At 38.4% G+C, this 23,005-nt stretch overlaps 1 protein-coding gene across 2 annotated transcripts; it reads left to right on the top strand.

The window, feature by feature from the left end:
• Positions 1–7,878: 7,878 nt before the first annotated feature.
• Positions 7,879–15,866, top strand: LOC113047966 (modulator of macroautophagy TMEM150B-like). Of its 2 annotated transcripts, XM_026209430.1 has the most exons (7): positions 7,879–7,960; positions 13,948–14,031; positions 14,121–14,180; positions 14,557–14,624; positions 15,033–15,160; positions 15,250–15,424; positions 15,551–15,866. In XM_026209430.1, exons 2-7 carry the CDS (start codon positions 13,967–13,969, stop codon positions 15,748–15,750), a joined length of 696 nt encoding a protein of 231 aa, XP_026065215.1. In that variant the 5' UTR covers positions 7,879–7,960; positions 13,948–13,966; the 3' UTR covers positions 15,751–15,866. The 2 variants fall into 2 exon arrangements, with proteins under 2 accessions (XP_026065215.1, XP_026065223.1); XM_026209438.1 differs by lacking the exon at positions 7,879–7,960 and having other exon boundaries at positions 13,752–14,031.
• Positions 15,867–23,005: the final 7,139 nt, after the last annotated feature.

Raw genomic sequence — 23,005 nt, 5'->3', positions numbered from 1 at the left:
CCACAAGAAGAACTGTCTTTAAAGAGCCAGTAAGATGAAAATTCTAAGCTTCCTATCACTGTTTATAAGTCCTGTACAACAGGTTTAAATCCATCCAAGGTTAAAAAACATTGTCATTTGGTCAAAATATCATTTTAAAATTACCTAAATTCTCAGAGATCCCCAAACGGTTCGCGCGAAGCTGTTCAAAAAGTTCAGTTTCCTTAAGCCCCACCTTTCGGTAGCATACTGTGTTCTGATTGGTCAACTGACATAGTTTTGATTGGTTGTTCCACACACAACTTCACGGTAAACAATGCGTTAGCATCTTTTTGGGGTGAATTATGTCTTAATCCTCATCGCGAAGCAAACAGTAAAATAAAAAACTTGAAGTCTCGCTGCTTTTTCTTCTGTGTGGGTGTATTCAAGCCGCGCGCTTCAGTTTGAATCTGAATAGCGTGTTCAGCGCGGGGGCGTGGTCACATTAGATATAATGAAGGGAGACTTGAAAAATGGACATCGCGTTGTTTTCATATGGATTACTTTATCACAGAATATCTGTTTTCAGCACTTGTTTAGTTTTAAAGTAGACATGTCAAGCTTTCTATATATATCTCTCTCATGTCTCTTCATTGAGTATTCACGGAGTTACACTTCATTTTAATGACGTGTTTGTAAATGAAGATCAGCGCAGACAAAGGCTGCAGACAGTCTTGTTTGTTATCTTTATTTTATAAGTGCACAAAGTTATGTCTTTATCCAAAAAAAGAAGACCCTTTACAGATTCGATTGATGTATTGCTCTTATCTGTACGATTAAAACTGAAAGTGTAATTTAAGTTCTTTTTGGGGTTATCAGGGGAAAATGGCTCCTAAGGCGTATCTGCGTTAATCGCCTCCAGAGGGTTAACATATAGTGCTAGCGCGACATACTGATAAGACGCTTGGGAGAAAACAGACACATAACATCATAATCATACTTACAGGTTGTGATTCGGAGATGCTTGTTGGTCCAAATAAAGTTGGTAATGAACCCTCTTTTATGGCCAAAAGCTTTGAAAACACCGCCTTAAATTCACCGTTTAACCGATTAGAAAAGCAGTCATTAGTGAAATGTTGTGAACACACAACAAAAGGGATTTGTTGTACTGCTCTGGTATTGTGTTAAAAATTTATTTTAGCCATTGGTTCTTCTGATCGTCATTCTTTGGCAGTGAAAATAAAACAAACTTGCCTTTACAATAAAAAAAAAAAAACTGTCTCCTCGACATGATGCTATCACACCAACTAACCAGAGCCTCTCACATACGTGGTTAGCTATATATATATATAAATATATTACGCATACATTTTGTATCTCATAAGTGTTTCGTCCACACGGATCTGGCATTTTGGTAAAGTTAAACTGATATTTTTTGAAACCGGGTCCCAGAGCGGATACATTTAAAAATGTGCCCTTGTGTATTCATGTGGACAGCGAATCTGTATATTTTTGGAAAGTTTTAGCTATTTATTGTGAGTATTTTGCTTCTCTTCTAGAGAGAGCAGTTCTTAGCGCCATCAAACTGATGCATTCGTCTGTAAAATACAGGTTTGTATACATTTTATTTGATCAATAAAATCGTTACTGTGCTGTATATCATTCAATTTTATGCAGAGCAACATACATGAGCGTGGTATGAATCACCTTTAATGAGTTTCGGCTGTCTTTTGCATGATGGAAAAGCCTGATGCGTTGCACAAAATAAACTATTTAAAGGGTTAGTGATGGAAAACTTGCAGGTCTATGGGCATCGATTTTTAAGGCTTGTAAACACTTGTACACGTACATATATAATACAACCCTTCTGACATTGGCATGTGTTATTTGGGTTACTCAAAGACAGAACCAGATGGATGCTGGACAGGCAAAGCCTACAAAACGTGCAACATTTATCAAACATTGTGGTGTCGATACTCAATAAGTTACAACACAAATCAGAAAAACCTTTACAGGTCATTCTGAAATGTCAAAATTTGCCCACAATTGTTAACCACCTCAATCTGTATTACATTTTAGGGTTTTAAAAAATGTAAAATGTAAAAATTATGTCAAAAAGCGTTTCTTCACATAATCTATGCACTATAATTCTTCATATAATGTTATGTATGTTTAACTGTAGATTGTGGATCTGATATTTTTTTTTTTTTACATTAACATTTTTAAAAGAGAACTCAAGACATTTGCAAAATACTGAATTATCTTTCCTGTTCACACATTTTGTCATGGCTGTTAGAATGCTAATGTGTACTAATGTTTGTTTTTAGAGTCAACTAATCTAATATGGTAATGACTTCCCGTATGTCTGATGAATCACCCTTTTCAACATTGTACTGCTGCATTTATGTTTGCATGGTATACACAATGTACCTTAATGAGCCTTCATTAAGTTTGTTTTACATAAATGTAGTGTTGCATAAAGATGTCTTTACTTTTGATACAAGATGTCCGATGAACTATATTTTTTTAGCTTAATGTACTATTATTAAATGATAATTAATGTTAGCTTATGTACTAGTTACTGAACAGAATGGTAATTTGGCCTCAGAGTTATATTCTTTAAAGGTTGCTCAAATTTTTTGTAGTGCTTTACAATAAAGTTTCATTTGTTAACTTTACTTATTAACTACTTAAGTTAACATGAATTAACAATGAACAATACTTCTGCACCACTTACTAATATAAATTAATTTAATAGTTAAACATTTACTAATTCATTTGTAAAATCAAAAGATGTGTTTGTTGAAATGAGATACTGAACTAGCACCAACAAATGACTGTATATTAATTCACAAATGTTAAAGATTATTATATACGGTAACAAATGCTTTGTTTATTCTTTAGTTAATATATTAACTAATGTTACCTAATTAAACCTTTTTGCAAAGTGTTACCATTCATAAATATAATAAATGACATTGAAAGCCCTCAGGCCAGTAAGTGGACAAATTATGTTTGTAAAATGTTATAAACTTGTTACAAGTAAGACGACACAATTACAGTCTAAACAGTCACACACAGTTTTACAAACAATCAAAACGTTTTATATTACTCAAGGGGAGGGGGTAAGAAACCAGTATAGTTTTCAGTTTAGTCTGGGAACTGCACAGTAGGGTATCACCACTCGGATGTGTCTACCCAGGTACCCCCAGCACCATCTGACAAAATTTCAGGTGTCTGAAAGTACAGGTGTCTGAAAGTACTGCGAAATACATTTAAGTGAGTTTGCATTCATATATTGATTAGTATTGTGAATACTGAAAATTCCATTGTTTATAGTCAATACACTGTAGAATCATACCCTGTTAAAAGTCATGCATATTAATAACCTACAGACATGTAACAATGCAGTTATTTTTAATAGTGTTTAACAAAACTGACCTGATGAGGACAGGGTGTCTCATCTCCCCAAACAACTGGCGATACATGCCATACACTGCAGGATGTATGGGTTAAGAGCGACAGGCTCAAAACCTGGGCGATCTGTTATACAGCCAATGCCATCCACCTGTCCACATCTGTACATCGCCTGTTATAAAGAAAGGACAGATTAGTACTTACAGGCTACAACATAAATTCTCCCAAGAGCTGAGTCTGGAGCAGTTACCATACAAACACCTGTTATAAAATTACAACATAAGCATTTATAATAATACTTTGCAATGGAAGATTTAGATTCAGAGTGGAGCCATTATCACAAATGGTAAAAACACGAAGTGGAGAACCTTCCTAGGAGTGGCCATCTGACCAAAATTACCCCAAGAGCACAGCCACGACTCATCCAAGAGGTCACAAAAGACCCCACAACAACACCCAAAGAACTGCAGGCTTCACTTGCCTCAGTTAAGGTTCATGACTCCACCATTAGAAAGAGACTGGGCAAAAATGGTCTGCATGGCAGAGTTCCAAGACGAAAACCATTGCTGAGCAAAAGGAGCATAAAGACTTGTCTCAGTTTTGACAGAAAACATCTCGATGATCCCCAAGACTTTTGGGAAAATTCTCTGTGGACTGACGAGACAAAAGTCTATATTTTTGGAAGGTGTGTGCCCCATTATGTCTGGTGTAAAAGTAACACTGCATTAAAAAAAAAAGAACATCATACCAGCAGTAAAATATGGTGGTGGTAGTGTGATGGTCTGGGGCTGTTTTGCTGCTTCCGGATCTGGAATACTTGCTGTGATAAATGGAACCATGAACCATGAAGGACAAGCGTGAGCACGCTCTGGAAATTATCACGTGAAACTAAACAATATCCAATAGGGGTGCTCCGATCACGATCGGCCGATCGTTAATGCGCATCTCATCAGTAAAGCCGGTTCTCTAATCAGGGGTTAATTGCATCAGGTGCGTGGTTTCACATAGAGCAGCTGTTACTACACAGAGCCGTTGTTAATAGAGAAGATGCACCAAAAAACGCTGAAAATGAAGTGGATTTGCGCATCTTCTCTATTAACAACGGCTCTGTGTAGTAACAACTGCTCTATGTGAAATCACGCACCTGATGGAATTAACCGCTGATTAGAGAACCGGCTTTACTGACGAGATGCGCATAACGATCGGCCGATCGTGATCCGAGCACCCCTAATATCCAATCAAAAAATTTAATTATCACATTCTTAAAGAGTGATGTAAGATCTGATAACAATTATTTTAAGTTTATTTAATAAGGCAATTTAAAAAAGAATAATATCTCTTTTCCAAGAGATAACTGATAACTACAATTATATTTAAAAAAAAAACCACTGCTCACCTCTAGCTCACTCTGTAACATGTACAGACCATGTCCCCTCCATCTCCACGACTTCACCTAAACTTTCTTTTTTTTACCGTGAATTTACTGTGAAAATCATTCCAAACACTATCATTGCAATTTATTCCTGCATATTGTCCACCATGCTTATTCTGAAGTCTCGCAATATTTTGTGTGTTGTCGTTGTCACATCATGGCACACCACACACTATTGGACCAGAACGGTTAAATCTAGGATTTTTTATCCTCAAGTTTGTGGGTCGATCACATTTTGAAAATCTTATAAGATGTAAAAAAAATCTTTTGGTTTGTACCCAGCATAAGTAGTAAAACAACACAAATGGGGTAAAAATGCATTTTAAGTTTAGAAAGATTTTTAGTCTCCTCCTCCATTACAAATGACCTGCTTCTTGCATCAGATCAAGGCTGCATCTCATTATTAGTTTTACTTGATCTTAGTGCTGCGTTTGAAACCATAGATCATGACATACTCATATCGATTACAAAACTATACAGGTAATTAAGGGCAGGCTCTAAGATGTTTTAGATCCTACCTGTCCGATCGCTACCATTTTGTTTATTTAAATGGTGAGGCATCTCATTTATCACCAGTAAAATATGGAGTGCCACAAGGATCCGTCCTAGGTCCCCTTCTATTTTCAATATACATGTTGCCCCTTGGTAATATTATTATCAAATACTGAATTAGCTTCCATTGTTATGCTGATAACACTCAGCTATATATCTCAACAAGACCAGATGCAACTTCTCAATTATCTAAGCTAACAGAGTGTGTTAAAAATGTAAAAGATTGGATGACCAATAATTTTCTCCTATTAAATTCTGGATAAGACAGAGATATTAATTATTGGACCAAAAAACACTACACAGAATCTTGTAGATTACAATCTGCAACTAGACGGATGTACTGTTACTTCCTCTACCGTCAAAAATATATTAGACAGCAACTTGTCTTTTGAAAATAATATTTCCCATGTTACAAAAACTGTGTTCTTCCATCTTAGAAACATTGCCAACCTACAAAACATGTTATCTGTTTCTGATGCAGAAAAGCTAGTTCATGCATTTATGACCTCTAGACTGGACTATTGTAATGCACTTCTAGGTGATTGTCCTGCATCTTCAATAAACAAGCTACAGGTAGTCCAAAATGCAGCCTGCGTACCTAACTAACCTTCTACCATGCTACAACCCATCACGCTCCCTAAGGTCACAAAACGCTGGACTTTTGGTAGTTCCTAGGATAGCAAAGTCCACTTAAGGAGGTAGCTTTCTCACATTTGGCTCCCAAACTCTGGAATAGCCTTCCTGATAATGTTTGGGGTTCAGACACACTCTCTCTGTTTAAATCTAGATTAAAAACGCATCTTTTTCACCAAGCATTCGAATAATGTATCTCTTAAATTGTGGGTGTAGTTGCATCTGATCAAATGTGCATTCTTATTCTTTAGCTTGGGTTAAACTAATTAATTTTACTTTGTTGGAACAGCAGCTATGCTAATGATGTCTCTATTTGTTTCTATGTTTTGCCACGGCTAGGATTTACTCAAGCTCCAGTCTGGATCCAGAACACCTGAAAAGGGATGATGCTGACCCCTAAAAGGACCTTTGATGATGCTGACCCTGAATCAATAAACATAACTAACAAATATTGCTACAAGTGTGACTGCATCATATAATAATTGCTGTTAAATGTTCATCGTCTGGCTGACTACGTCTTGTATTAATTTTTCTGAAAAATCCTGTCATACGTACACAAACTGACAGTCACCACCATAAGCTACTACTAAATATTGTAGAAACGTAATTTTCTGTAAAGTTGCTTTGTAACGATTTGTATTGTAAAAAGCGCTATACAAATAAATAAACTTGAAACTTGAACTTGAACTTGCCTCACGGTGCTTTGGTCCAAATGCCTGCTTTGCTCTTTTACATCACCTACACACACACACACACACACACAGAGAGACAAGTCTGGTGAGAGAGACGGCAATACTTGAGGAACTCTAGTCAGTTGGCCTGCCAATCGCAGTTTTATTCACTTAAACATTGGATGAAGTGATTATTTTATCTTTAATACATGCCAATGTAATTTTTGATTAATCCGCTATGTTAGTAATAATAATGTTAGCTGCCTGATGGAAAGGGTTGCCAGGTGTTCACAACAAAACTAGCCCAAACTAACCGTGTTTTGGAGAGGGGTCCCCAGTAAAAATTGAATTCCGGATGCTAAAATAACATTATTGCGGTCGATTCCACCCGCGGCAAAGACATGAAAAAGTAGCCCAATTCCACTGGAAAACCGCAGACTTGGACTTGGCAACACTACTGGGAAGTCGTGGCCTAATGGTTAGAGATTCTGACTCGTAATCCAGAGGTTGTGAGTTTGAGTCTCGTGTCGGTAGGGATTGTAGTTGGGGGAAGTGACTGTACAGCGCTCTCAACTGACTTTTGAGCAAGGCACCAAACCCCCAACTGCTCCCTGGGCGCCGCAGCATAAATGGCTGCCCACTGCTCCGGGTGTGTGTTCACAGTGTGTGTGTGTGCACTTTGGATGGGTTAAATGCAGAGCATGAATTCCAAGTATGGGTCACCATACTTGGCTATATGTCACATCACTTTCACTTTCACTTTACTGTGACCGATAGTAATGTCTACAACGGACACAGAGCACTGTCAGCTTGAAGTTGTCTAATGTGGCACAGTCTCTTGCTGCACTAATAGTAGTACGGCTTTCCTCTGTGTATAAGTATACTTACAAGTACATTTTTTGCTGGATTATCTGTGTCCCTTTCAAAAATTGCTCTTGAGAAATTTTGTTTATTGTCCCTCCCAAATGTTAGACAAAATTTACGCCCCTGTCACCTGCTGTCTGCTGGTATGCAAATTAGCTGTCTTTATGCAGTGAAACGCCCTCTTTACAGACTCTACCCTCCCATCTTTTCACAGTTGACCACGTCCCTTTTTGGAACCCTCTTCATATCGGAGGTGTGAAAAAACACTGCTGCAGCAAGGGGGTTGGTTTATGACGCTTTAAAGTGTGAGAATTAACATCCGCTAGTCTAAGACCGCTACGACCACTGCACATATTAGGCACTTTTGGCCAGTCAATTCAAAGTAGGCAGGGTTTACTGTTCACAGAAGCAGAGAGCGAAGCATCAGAGCGAGGTAAGATGATTATTTCCAACAGCTGTATCAAGTAATGCAAACTACTCTTTTTGAGAGAGAGAGAGAGAGAGAGAGGTCATTACATGAACTTTTTAAAAAACTTTTGTTACATTTATGGTAGGCTACAACAAATAACTGTGAGTTGCTAAGCACGTGTGACAGATATGGCACTTAAAAAAAGAGCCTGTATCTATCTAAAACACCTTTAGCCAGCAAGCATATAAAACACTGTTGCTTTAAAGCCAAATAAATTGTTGAATTATTATTATATGTATTTTTTTCTACTGATGTCTGTACGTAAGCACTATTATCTCTGATGAAATCGCCCATGTTTTTTTTCTCTGCATTATTTTGAATGCATTCAAAGGTACTGTTCGAATGCATTTGCTAACTGGATCCTCAAACTTTTCAGGAGTTTACCAGTTGATCTGATCACAAAAAAACAATCTGCTTTTTTATTTTCGTAATATATTGTTGACGTGTGAAGCAGATACATTAAAGTGCCCCTATTTTGCCTTTTTGATTATTACCTTTCATGCAATGTATCATGTGACTGATTCTTTGAACTGCTTCACACGAGTCGTTCAATCATTTAGAAATTAATTCAAATTAAATCTATTTTCCGAGAAAACTAACATGTTTTTTTGACCTAGCATGCATGTAAACCTGTTTAAGAAGACACAAAAAACAATATTAGCAACCCTAAAAATGGCATAATAGGGACACTTTAAGACTACTACTTTTATTTTATGTACATACATGTTTAGTTGGCAAATGCCCCAGGTTTTTATGTATGTTTTTGCCAGTGGATGCCCACACTCCAGGTTGCACTTATTAAACTCGGGAAAGAATATAATTTTTGAGCACACGCATATTGTCTGATTTCTGTGAGAGTGAATGAATGGGAATCTACCTGCAAGCAGAAATATTAGCGATAGTGCATTTGACACGCTCTCACATAGGCAATATTCGATCTGGACATTTGTCATTAAAATAACTCAAAAGAAACCAACTCATATTAACTTTTAAAACAAGAAGAAAGTCTTGTCTGAAAGCTGCAGTCGATTTTTTATTCATTAAATTGAGTGGAGGATATTGTGTTTTTCAATTTCCGTTGGTGGGGCACTGGCACTGAGGTCCGCACTTATTCCTCTGAGCCATCCACGCAGTCATCATTAACAGAAAACCTCTAACCTCTAATCCTTACCATGGCATATTGTTTCCCGTTATCTGACCGTATTTCAGATGATGGACCTCTCCTAGCAATGATTTGCTGGAATGATTTGACAAAGGAACCAGTATCTAGGTTGTGTGTGACTTTGAGCTGAATAGCTCTCGTAGTGAGACATGTAAACAAACATCCGTACCTCTTTTGTTCATGAATGGAGGCTCACATGGTGTCACTCTAGAGTCAGGTGAGTCTGCCATTTGCTGGGCTTGCGGCTGAGCTCTTAACTTGGGACACTGTAGGCAAGACTGGAGAGTTTGGGTAATGACACCACTTCCCTTAAGAATCCGGAATCGGGGAAAATAGCCTACATTGAAGAGAATTAGGCTACTGAACATTAATAAAATATGAAAGCAGACAGTCAAAACGTTAATCAAGAAATTAACCGATACACTTGAAACAACGATAATCCAACTTAAGTGATAGGAAAAAGCAACATAATTAGCAGGTATTTTACACTCGATCATGCACACACCATGACACTCAAAACTTTGTCATTCATTGAAACATACTGAATTATAATCCGACAATCTAAATTTTTTTAATAAATAACAACAACAACAATAATGGGCTCAACGTTACCTTCCGTGTCGCTCTTTTCACACACAACTCAAGGAAGCCTCCTGTTGAGTTCTGTAGAACATAATACAAATTTTAACAGTCAAAACTAGTAAAGTCTAGCAGTTTTCAAGGATTTATCAATCTGGACCGTTTTAAAGATAAAAGGACATGCCCCCCCCCCCCTTTTTAGGAAATGCCCCCTCAAGTTTGTCTAATTTCACTCGCGAAATGCCCAAAAACAACCCCCCCCCCCATTGCCGTATTCACATCAAATTACTTTATTAACATTTACATAAAAGCAAAAATCCGTTAAAGCTATTAGAGCCACGAACGATTTCTCTTTTGCCCTTTTTGATTAACATTATTTACATAATAAATGCACAGATCCGTTATACTGATGTACATTTGTTATTTACTGTTTACGTTTACTTATGACGCATTCCAGGTAACCCATGTTTTTCCAAACTTCTAACCTTGAAAGTTCACTGAAACAGCAGTCAGATCCGTGACTTCCCACCTGTGAACTCATACTAGACCGATGTACTCCCAGTTCTGTGCTCTGACATCACATAACCGGGGAAACAACAACGGCAGCCTCCCCCCCCCCCCAGATGTGTATATGCAAGTGGTACAAGTGGTGAGAAATAGACTTTAGAACAATATAATGTTGCAATCAAATTAATAATCTAGCTACCACAAATCCTTGCGCTCAGGCAGTTTGGCGTTATTTGCCTGGAATGCTACAAAGTTGTTAGTCGTGATTTGAAATTGAGACTTAACGGGCTCAAAATCCTGCCTGGAAAACCTGTACTTTCAAGGATACTTGTCAAGACAGCCACTGGCACTCACCTGCTGTCTGAGAAGGCTTTCTGCTTGTGCACTTCAGATGTGTGTGTGGTGCGCATAGCGCGTGAGTTTATGACAGCGAGTGAGTACCACATTGAGATGTCTTGGGCTCAAATGGCTTAAAATTACTTTAATGTTTACACTGACAAAAACATTTCTTGAGGAAGCAGCACTGGCCTGATTATAAAGATAGATTTGGGGGGCCAAGGTGACACATAGGGGGGCTGAAACCCACCTAAAAATGGTTTAAACCTGCTCCGGGTATTAACTCATGCTCGTGCCCCCCTTGACAGGTGCTGGGCCCCACAGGTTGAAACCCCCTGCTCATTTGTGTAGTTTCTTCCACTTTGGTGTCTAGTCTTAGTCAAAAACCCTTTGCATTTGTGTGCTGAATTTAAATGATTTTATAATAACTATCATGAAATCAGTTTTACAGGATTTAAAACATCTGTCTTTAAGTGGTAGGAACATTTCCACAAGAGTAATGGAATGAATAATGTCATTCTATTCTGCTGGCCTGAGAAAATAATACATGGGAAATGGACAGTAATATTAGTTCCCAGTGAAGCAGTAAACCGTAGTCTCAATATCTGCATACCAATCTGAAGGAAAACTGCTGTACAGCTTGTAGAACACTGAAAGGGAATTTGGTTTTAAAAGACAGAAAAGTAAGAATCTTTATTAAAGAATAAGATACATGCTGATTTTCAACACCATTGTAAGAAACCCTGGTCGAAGGTCAAAGGAATTGCACTCGGCCAGTCAATCAATCAATCAATCACCTTTATTTATATAGTGCTTTAAACAAAATAACTTGCGTCAAAGCACTGAACAACATTCATTTGGAAAACAGTGTGTCAATAATGCAAAATGATATTTAAACGCAGTTCATCATTGAATTCAGTTATGTCATCTCTGTTCAGTTAAATAGTGTCTGTGCATTTATTTGCAATCAAGTCAACGATATCGCTGTAGATGAAGTGACCCCAACTAAGCAAGCCAGAGGCAACAGCGGCAAGGAACCGAAACTCCATCGGTGACAGAATGGAGAAAAAAACCTTGGGAGAAACCAGGCTCAGTTGGGGGGCAGTTCTCCCCTGACCAGACGAAACCAGTAGTTCAATTCCAGGCTGCAGCAAAGTCAGATTGTGCAGAAGAATCATCTGTTTCCTGTGGTCTTGTCCTGATGGTCCTCTGAGACAAGGTCTTTACAGGGGATCTGTATCTGGGGCTCTAGGTGTCCTGGTCTCCGCTGTCTTTCAGGGCTGTAGAGGTCCTTTCTAGGAGCTGATCCACCATCTGGTCTGGATACGTACTGGATCCGGGTGACTGCAGTGATCCTCTGATCTGGACACAGACTGTATCTGGTGGCCACAGTGACCTCGTGAACAAGAGAGAAACAGACAAATATTAGAGTAGATGCAATTCTTCTAATGATGTAGCAAGTACATAGGGTGTTATGTGAAGTGTTTCCGGTTCCGGTTTACCTAATTAATGCAGCCTAAAAATCATTTAACGGATTTGGATATTAAAAGCATATTAGTATGTTATGTGTAAGCCAGGTTAAAGAGATGGGTCTTTAATCTAGATTTAAACTGCAAGAGTGTGTCTGCCTCCCGAACAATGTTAGGTAGGTTATTCCAGAGTTTAGTCGCCAAATAGGAAAAGGATCTGCCGCCTGCAGTTGATTTTGATATTCTAGGTATTATCAAATTGCCTGAGTTTTGAGAACGTAGCGGACGTAGAGGAGTATAATGTAAAAGGAGCTCATTCAAATACTGAGGTGCTAAACCATTCAGGGCTTTATAAGTAATAAGCAATATTTTAAAATCTATACGATGTTTGATAGGGAGCCAGTGCAGTGTGGACAGGACCGGGCTAATATGGTCATACTTCCTGGTTCTAGTAAGAACTCTTGCTGCTGCATTTTGGACTAGCTGTAGTTTGTTTACCAAGCGTGCAGAACAACCACCCAATAAAGCATTACAATAGTCTAACCTTGAAGTCATAAATGCATGGATTAACATTTCTGCATTTTCAACATTTCGGCCAGTAGTGAACCCACGGACACAAACTCATCAGTTCTGAACTTACTCAGAGGATGCAGAGTGGTTATAATACCTTGAGCTACACCCTACATGCTCATAACAAAAACTGGATTTTTCTCTAACCATGAGAGCTACATTGTGTTAAGCCAGTGATAGTCAGAAATCAGAAGATTTCATCCATTGATGCGCTTCAGTATGATCTGTCCTGAATGCACATTTGCGGAAATAACACTACCACATTAATCTGCTTGAAAAAAAGGTTCCAGAAGAGATCAGAATAATGAGTCAAATGTAACAATTTATTAACTGTCAGGTAAATATGTATTATGCCAGTTACATAGTCAATTCAAAGATATCAAATCAATAAAAGACATCAAATTCGCAAAGATAAATCTAAGAGTAAAGGATGCATACCTGATCTCAGGGAAATGCATAGTATAGAGTGTGTGGGCATCCTTCATACTACGGGCTTTCTGGCTACAGAATCGCCAAGTGTTTTGTCACTTCCCTTATATACTCAGACCAGACAACAAAGACATCTTCAAATCAGTTGTACAAACATAAAATAGCTTTTAGTTGTTAGGTTCATGGTCAAGGGTCACACCTGGGTGGAGACAGATAAATAAAGATTCTAACAGACCCCTAAAGGGGAACACACCCCCTCCTCAGCAGAACAAAATTCTACAAAAGTTACAACCTTTCTTATAAGACATGTGACTACTGAAAATGAAAAAGAGGCCAATTTAAGAGATCAAAGCGCAGTGTTTTGTGCCATGGCCTTTTTCATTGCGAGAGTTTTGGCTTTATGAGGAGTTAATTTCATAAGTGAATAATTTCACTCCTTGCAGTTACAACCAGGACAGGTGTGTGGAGAAAAATGAGACACTCCCTCAAACACAATGGGTCTATGATTACTTATGTTGGTGGGGTTGTAAAAATCTGAGCAGATACATGCTAACTCTGTTTATCTAGACTTGAGTTCTGATTCATTTAGGTTCCCTATTTATAATGCATAATATACTATTGCTTCATAAATAAATGTATACAATATGTAATTAAAAAAAATCTAAAAAGTGTTTATTGAAGTATTAATTATTATTAATTTTTATATGTCTTAAGCTCTGTGTCTTGACACTTTTCTATGCCTTATTACATTTCAAACTGACTCACTTAAGATAGTTGAATATCCTGTGAAGACTTTATAGGGTACTGTTCGGTCACTGACATGTTTGTTAGGTAACAGCCAAATTTATACGTTAATAAATGTGCGTTTATATGTAAAGAGACACTAGGTCTTTCTGCAGGTGATCTGATTGGTCCATCATGTGGGCGTGGGCATTACTTCCTGTCACAATGGCAGTGTTTGGGATTATTGGGATGTGGGCTGTGTGAGTATTACTTCACGTTTCTCTTACTCTTTTTCATATATTATTTGGTTTTTATTTAGTTAACTCTTTCTGCATTTGTTTGTGTGCAGGTTTGCCATAGCAGTGTTCAATAACACTGTTAATATAAAGGAAGAATTCCCTTTCATCAGGTATTTATGCATTACATAATTCTGTCCTATCCATAATCATGAACCAAAACTGAATCAAACTGAATCTCATTTTTATACAGAATGAATTGTTCTCAATTAAAAAAAAATAAAAATAACTTTCTATCCAGAGATTCACATCCCTAGATGCCTCCCAACAGAGCACATCATAATTGGACACTATCTAAAATCCCCTGATTAAAATTGTTTAACTAACAGCTTGCTGATATCAGTGGATCTAAGCTTCCTCAAGAAGTGTTTACTGATGATTTTAACAACAGCACCCGTGTGTTTGTAAGACATTCCAGAGCCAGAAATGCATAAATGGATGTGAATTTGAAAACATGACATTGAAAGTCCATGAATATTTTTTCTCCAGCACATGTGGCTCATACAACCCCCAGAGCTGCCTGTTTTCTCAGATCTGCAACATATGCAGTGTGTTGGGTGAGTCCTCTTATCTTAAGTCTGAAGTCAAGGGGAAGTCGTGTCCTAATGGTTAGAGATTCGGATTTGTAATCCAAAGGTTGTGAGTTTGAGTCTCAGGCCGGCAGGAATTGTAGGTGGGGTGAGTGAATGTACAGCGCTCTCAACACCCTCAATACCACGACTGAGGTGCCCTTGAGCAAGGCACTGAACCCCCAACTGCTCCCCAGGTGCTTCAGCATTAAAAAATGGCTGCCCACTGCTCTGGGTGTGTGAGTGTGTGTGTGTGTGTGTGTGTGTGTGTTCACTGCTGTATGTGTTAAATACAGAGTAAAAATTCCAAGTATGGGTCACCATACTTGGCTGTATGTCATGTCACTTTTACTTAATATCTTAACTCGGTCCCCTGTACTGTACCTCTTTCCGTAGCTATGTGGATTGTCACAATTCGATTTCAGCAGGTCCGTGATTTGGGTTCTGGGTCCCGTTTAAACACAGCCAGTTTTGTGCTTGGCTTCATCTCTAGCATTGGGATTTCTATTATAGGAAACTTCCAGGTACAGTATATAGACTACATACAAATGGAAGTGACTTCTTTACTTGCAAATCGTGATGTGCTTATTTGTGGTTGCTTTTGTATTATTAGCAATCCATAGTGATGGGGGCTCATCTGCTCGGAGTGCTCTTAACCTTCTTCCTGGGATTGGCTTATTTCTGGGTCCAGGTGTGGCTTTCGTACTACAGACCGCTCTCACATCGCAAGTGGGTGGTGTCAGTGCGCATCATCCTCTGTTGCCAGTGTACTTTTTTGGTCATCTGCAGTATCCTTCAGCTCCAAGAGATGATACAATTTCATAATAACGGATATGAGTTATATGACGTTAATGCATTTTCACTTCCTATTATTATGTGGTAATTTTGTTGTCCTTAACCTTCTGTCTTCTCAGTTTTTGTTCTCTATACCACAGGGTTTCGCTCTGAAGCTGCCGTATGTGAGTGGATTCTAGTCATGTGTTTTTTTGCACTCTTTGCGATTTTTGCAGCAGAGTTCAGGCACATTGACTGCCACAAGCTCACCGTACAGTGCAAGGAAAGGAAAAGTGCCCGTGATGATTATTGTGTGTGGACGATACAGGAGATTCACTGAGGAGCAGCTGGCAAGTTGTGGCTGTGTGGTACTCGGACAGATACATACAAGTTGAACGAAATCACCATTTAGTGTGGAAAAAATGACCTACAACCTGCACAACTCAGCTAAATGCAGTAGAATATTTTCATGAACAAACAATTATACCTCAGCCTGGATCTCTTCAGTTTGATTTGTAGTGTTAAAAACTTTGTTTGCATAGTGTAATGAAATATGTTAAGTTATAAATATTTAATTTTATCTGACTATTATAAAAAAAAAAAAATTGACAACAATTGCAGATTAACAGTCTACAAGGTGAAAGTTAAAGTAAATAAATACGATGGTATAATGGTCTTTAACATTCAGTAATTCGAATGTAGTAGGCTTTCAGTTTTGATAGATGTTTGCATCACCTGCCCTAATGTAACTTGCTGTTAAGAATTGTGAATCATTTTGACAGATTGACGCCATTTCTGATTCATTTTAGTGTATTGCTATGTGATTGAGGTGGTTGTTCCAGAGAAACAAGTGTGCAGCCATCTTTAGAAACGTGTCTATAGCAGGGGATTCAACCTCAGGCCTTGTCCACACTAATACGTTTACATTTGAAAACGCATCTTTTTCTCTCCGTTTTGGCCTTCCGTCCACACTGAAACTGTGTTTTTGAAAACGGATGCTTTTGAAAGCGATGCCGCAATTATAGTCATGTGGCGTATATTATACCACTAGATATCCGTGTTTATACTGGTATTGTGCATGTTATGTGCTATGCAGTTTCTCACTATTGCTATAGATGTACACTCTTCATATCACAGTCCTGCAAAGGTGGAAGCAAATTTACTCATGAGACAAAACATGAGAGCAGTTGCATTTTAGATCAGACATACAATTGTGAGTGTGTGCGACCTGGACACGTCAGTGAATGATGGGTTCTTTTCATAAAAAAAAAAATCCTGTCAGAAGAACTGCATAAAATCTTATCCTATTTGTTCTGTGTGTATCATCTGCAGTGAGTTTTTTTTGAAGCAAATTTAACATTTTCTTATGTTTCAGTCTGGATGAGACAAGGTATGCAAAACAAAAAATGCTAGTGTGGACAGAGAGCGTTTTAAAATGAAAACACAGTTTTCAAATGCATCTGGATTAATGTAGATGTAGCCTCAATTCCTGGAGGGCCAGAGCCCTGCAGAGTTTAGATTCAACTCTAATTAAACACACCTGGATTTACTTCTTGTGGAGTTAACGAAAGTTATCACGTGCATTCTAAAGTTTGAAGTGAATTGTCAGGAGTCCAGGATGCTTTTAAAACCAACGGTTCATTCATAAATTTGTACGACCTTACCTTATGCTGTGGAAATACAAACCGGAAGACAAAAGACAATCAGCACAATGTTAAAAAGGGACAGGTCTACATAAAGGTCTACTGTACACATGACTCACGTTCCTCTGGTGTAGATAGTCTGAGTATGTCTGAGTGAGTATGTCTCAGGCTAGGCTATATCATTTACAAATGAAATAACTCTCCTCAACTGAACGTCTGAGGTTTGTTTGTAAGCAAGAGATTGCATATATACAAATGCTTATGTGATATATAGAATATTGAATACAAGTTATGTTTATGTGGTACATTTTTCTTTGAATCAATTTGATAAAATTGTTATTTTTCTAATGTTGCTAAAAACTGTTTAAATTCTTATTTGAGCTTAAAAGGTGTTATTCGCATTTATTGATTTATTTTCGCTTGGCATACCTGCGTCATGACGTCATCGTACGCCCCTGATGTGTGCATTCTGAATATCAGTTGACACATGCCTTTTTTTGAGACTATGAGCAGGGGAAATGTATAGAGTTTGTGAAATAACCTGTTGATTGTATTTTCTTATTTCTTTTATTGTAATGGAAAGTGTTTGAAATCACTCATGTTTACATTCAGTCATTACTGGGGAAGAGTAATTCATGTGTTGAGGCTGTAATTTGCTGAGCTTCTGTTATATGCTTTTATTATTCATTCAGAGTAAATACGCCATCATTGAAGCCGTCACTGCAGCGCTCTCTTTTTATTTTTATTTATTTATGTTTATTATACTTCTTTTCATAAGTAGCTACTACACCTAATTAAATTTGCAATTTGCAAAAGTAATAAACAAAAAATTACTACAAAGCAATTAAGCGTGACAGAAACGCCTAATGAAAGTGCTTTTACGTGAAACGAACACTAGAGGGAGCACTGGGTCGGAGGTTATCTTATTGGCTTGACTTGTGTGCAAAAAAAAGTTCATCTCGCAGGTAAATGTAAATTTTTATTTAGAAAGCCTTTATAAAGCCACATTAAAATAGTGTTTAAGTAATTTAGGTTAAATGTGAAAATGAGAAGTACTTCTTACTAATAGACTTACATATGACAACTGCCCAGCTTGTGCCATTCAGCAAATCAGTCCAGTAAGCCTGTGAATTTGGACACAACACAGTCGGACATGATTTTCAGATGGGAAACGGCAGTAGAGAGCAGTGTGTGTGTCTCAAGATGACATTCTTTCACATACACATTGCTCTCAATTGGAGGGGAAAAAACAACAAAAGAGAGAGAGAGAGGGACATGAGGGGGCAAATGAAGGGAACTTAAAGGCACGTTGTCCTGAGAATCTGTTTCTTTTTATTTTCTATTTTAAAATCCTTTCATGATCAGTGTTTTTCTCAAATCTGAGCATCCTTCTTTGGATATCTTTTTATTTTGGTTTTGGTATTTTTTTTTAGGGAACAGGGTCAAATGTAGTAATGCTGTCATCTAAACACTGACATACTCTATATCTATCTATCTATCTATCTATCTATCTATCTATCTATCTATCTATCTATCTATCTATCTATCTATCTATCTATCTATCTATCTATCTATCTATCTATCTATCTATCTTTTTGGTACTAATAATTCAAGTTTGGTGAAGCAAATCTAAATGTTGAAAAGACAATAGATAAGAAGTTAAGCTCAAAGACTATTGCGAGCGCTCCTTTACCCCTCTAGCCATCCTTATATCCACCATGAAATTCACACATGGCATATGTGACCTTTTAACAGACTTGAACAGCTATTTAATAACAGAAGTAAAGTCAAAGGGCTCTGGTGTTAGATATGTGGAAAGCGTGTGTTTGGCTAAAGTGCATCAAGTCTGGCTGGCTCTTATGTAATGCCACCTTGTGTCTGTATCAAGCGTGCGTTTCTTCTATCTTTGTTTTAAAAGTGCAGCAGGCCTCAGCTCCACCGGCCTTTCACCTCAACCGTAATCTCCTTTCACGCCTGCATTATTCCAGATTATTCTTATCCCTTGCACAGCTCCTGCTGGGCAACAATAGCACTACCGTACTATCTGCAAAGCAAATGGCCGGCCTGCCGCCTCATACACACACGGCTTATCAGAAAACAGCCAAATCCTGCCTCGGGAGAGAAAGCAAGCGTGCAGAAGAAAGAAAGCGAGTCGGTTCGTGGAGTTTAAAATGTTCCAGCTATGAGGACGCGAGCACAACAGAGGCATAAAATCTGATTTAGGCCTAAAAACCTTAATCCCCTCGATCCATAATCTAACAGGTCTGGAATTCCCCCAGCTGTTGGGAAAGAGGGAGTAAGGGGGCAGAAGACGAGCCGCTGTTTCCAGCGAGTGGGCATCTCCAGTCATGATCTCATCCCGCAGCGCTGGCACTCTCAAGCAGAGAGCTGCCCTTTCACTCAAAAATGCCAAGCGCACCACATTCCTACACTCTGAAAAGTCCCTAATTGCTGAGATACACATTCAAATGGCCCATTTGCCCTCTTATAGACAACAATCAGACAAGACTTAATTATATAATTATATGCCACCGGACCCCCACACAGACGACACACTTTGGGACGTTTGTGAGCGTGCACAAGGTTTATTTGAGGAGAGGAGAGTGCTGCTCTCATCTGCAACAAAATGATTTTTATCAGAGATCATTAAATGTCTCTGTTTGATCCTCTGTATCTGTGTGATATCACTCTGTACATGTTGCACTATAGCGTGCTGCTGGGATGGCATCATTTTGTCGGCCGATCTAAAAGTTAGCATGACAAAAACCCAATAGGAGATTGCATCGGTTTTTGGATTACTCCAGAAAATACGCTCTGTGACCAAACAAAATTTGGTGAATCTTACATGTTTTTTTTTTTACATCATAACAATACTCACAAATGAACACGTTTTATTAATTTGGAAGCCTTAATACAATCGCCAGTAGGCTACAAATGAACTACACCACTCTCATCTGACTCCACTAAACTTTGACAACTCTTTTAATGCTTATATAAAATCCACAAGTTGAAAAGTTTGAGTTAGACTTGGTGTAATTGTGAGTATAAATATTGGGCTGTAAAATAGGACTAGATGAGTTTTCTTGTTTGGTGTGGTGTTTAATGTCCCTGACAAATAAAGCCTGATAAATAAAGTCCCTGATAAAGCCGAGTTGTGTATTGCTGATGTAGTTTATGTCATAGAATATAAAGCAAAAATGTCTTGACCTAATTTCACGCATTTAATTAAAAACACATTAAAAACCTAAATTGATGGATCTGGGACTGCTAACATGCTACCATTTTCAGGTTTTGTTTCATTCCTAGAGTGCATTATTCATTCCTCTCTGTCTTCACCCTCTCCACTAAATTTTCTTGTGTTTTTTTTTCTCCTTTCTCTAGGCCCCAAAGCTTGTGCCGCCACTTGACCCAAAAAAATGCCCACTTCCCAGTCTAACACAATACCTCTCCTCCCTGAGGACTTCAGTTGAGTTTCTCAGCTCAGCAGATTTGAACTTCTGTTTAGCTGTGCCCAGCTCACCTCAACTGAGCGATGTACATCTGCAGCCCAAGTCAAGTCAACTAAAACAATCTCACCTGAAGTCATATCATTTTGTCAAATCAACTCAAGTCCACTCAGATCACCTGAAGTCAAGTCATCTTGTCTCATTCTCAAGCCTCATTTGTCTCGTTCTTGTCATCTCATCTTGTCAACTCAAATGAAGTGTTCTCAAATACAGTTACTTCATGTGAAATGAGTGGATTTTTGTGGAGTGGGTGAAAAGAGAGTTAGGATGAAATGCACAGAATGACATTATAATTATGATCATTGGCGTATGGGTAAAGATAATCACATATAGGCATGTATGACCTCTGTCACTGATAAAGATCCTTTCTGTTCCCTCACATGCAGATGAGACTGGCACATGCCACTGTTGACTGTTGGCTTGTGTCATATCTCCCAGTGTGAAGCTGGATGGATGTGCCTTTATAGGGCTATTAACAGGACACAGCAAGCTTTTATCATCACTTTTGGACTTCAGAGGAGAGTTGAAAGATTCAGTTCAAACTCAGCTCAAACAAGAGTCTCTTTCTGCTTTTTCTGGTGTTGTTGGCGCGATAAACAATAATTAACCAGAATATGGGAGTATCTGAAAAAGATATTCCTTTTTTAACATCTAAAGATCCATGCTTCTCTGGCTTGGGTGAAGCAGTCATGTGATTGATCAAAGTCCTCTGGGCTCTTGTTTAGTGGTAGACACAGGGTGCATGTGTGCTTTGAAACATCTGGGCCTCAGGCTCTTTGCGTTGATGTTTGATGTGCGGCATGGTGGTGGTCTCACATGGATCTTAGTGGCTTTGAATGAGCACATTTCACTCTCTGGGAAAATGGAACAGTTCACAGAAGTTTTACATTTTGTACTGTCCTGTTATTGAGAATGTGGTTGTGTTACTATCAACAGGTGTGCATGTAGACTGGTATGAAGATGTTGCCATTTGATGCCTTTCTTTTAATCATGTAAAAATACTTTAAGCTCCACACATTGCACACGACAGATGGTTGCGTTGTAAATGGATTTACTCTATAAAATAATACCCACATTGATTAAAAAGGTTACTTAATGAGAACTTTTTATTGGTTAGAATCCAAAACTGTTCATTTGAGTAATTTGATAAACCTGTACCAGGTTACGCGACTCCAAAAACAGTCCAAATGAATGTTCATCCGTTCTCTGATAACCTTTGCAAGATGCCACGCTGTGGTTGAGACCTTTTTCTTGAATACTGTGACCTTTTCCCCAGACCAGATGCCTTAAGGAACAGTTACTGGAAATCTCAAGCAAGGTGGATATTATAATAAGGAGCTATTCCATTATGTAACCATGATGGCATTTCAAAACCTGCTAGTGGGACATCGGCTCAAAAAATTTGACCTTTGTGTTCTGTCTACACAGTTGGTGTGATTAGGGTTAAGTCAGGTACACTTTTTTTTTTAAAAAAGGGGCCAAAAATCCTTTAGGTTAGTGCTTTTTGGGCCTTTTGGAAACATACAGTAGCAACATGCAGCATTAAAATAGGATGCATTTTTAAGTTAATCCTGTGATGATTCACCCTCAAGACATTCAGTCTGAGAACAAACCCCTGGGATTGTTGGAATACATTGCAGTTCTCCCAGGCCACAAACTGCTCACGTCATGTAAGCTTTCCTCCTTGTCCTAAAAAAGACAAGCTCCACTCTTATTAGTCGACTGCAGCTCGCTAAAGGATGATGTTGAGAATAATGAAATCTAGAGGTCTGACCTTTCTGAGCTAAACTTGGCCTGCCGGTGTGAATGTGCTCCTAGGGTCTATTGTGTTCACAGCCGTTATCATTGTATTGCAGTTTCCTCTGTTCAAGAGAGAAAGAAATGAAGATAAAGAGAAAGCCAAAGCTGCTGTGGGATCTTAGACATGCTGAGGTTGTTCGAAATCTGGAAACATAATTGATATTAATGAGATTATTGTAGATTCCTGAGGAAGACAGCAGGTTGGCTGATTTGAGCCAATACTGTCCTATGTAAAGTGACAAACCTGTGTAAGTAAACGGTTCAGATAATTTATGATCATTTAATGAGAAATCGTTAACTTTTGATTCCAGACTTTCCCATGTATCTTGGCAAACCTGAACCCATTTTTCTTAGACATTACGAGGATCTTTTTTTTAAGCCGCGTTTCCACCGCAGGAACTTTACCCAGGAACTAGGGACTTGGTCCGGTACTTGGTGTGTTTCCACCGCAGGAACCAGGAACTAAATAAAAGTTCCGGGTAAAAAAAATGCCCCCCAGAAAGTCCCTGCTGGCGAGGTGGTACTTTTTTAAAGTTCCGGAACTTTCGGGGGCGGGACTGTGGCGCTAAACATCCTGATTGGTTGAGTTCACGCAGCATTGGTTGAGTTCAACCACCATTTATTCGGATCAACATTTTCAAAATAT

Source organism: Carassius auratus, chromosome 3 (assembly GCF_003368295.1).
Source record: "Carassius auratus strain Wakin chromosome 3, ASM336829v1, whole genome shotgun sequence".
NCBI lineage: Eukaryota > Metazoa > Chordata > Actinopteri > Cypriniformes > Cyprinidae > Carassius > Carassius auratus.
This window is presented reverse-complemented; position numbering and strand designations above follow the sequence as displayed.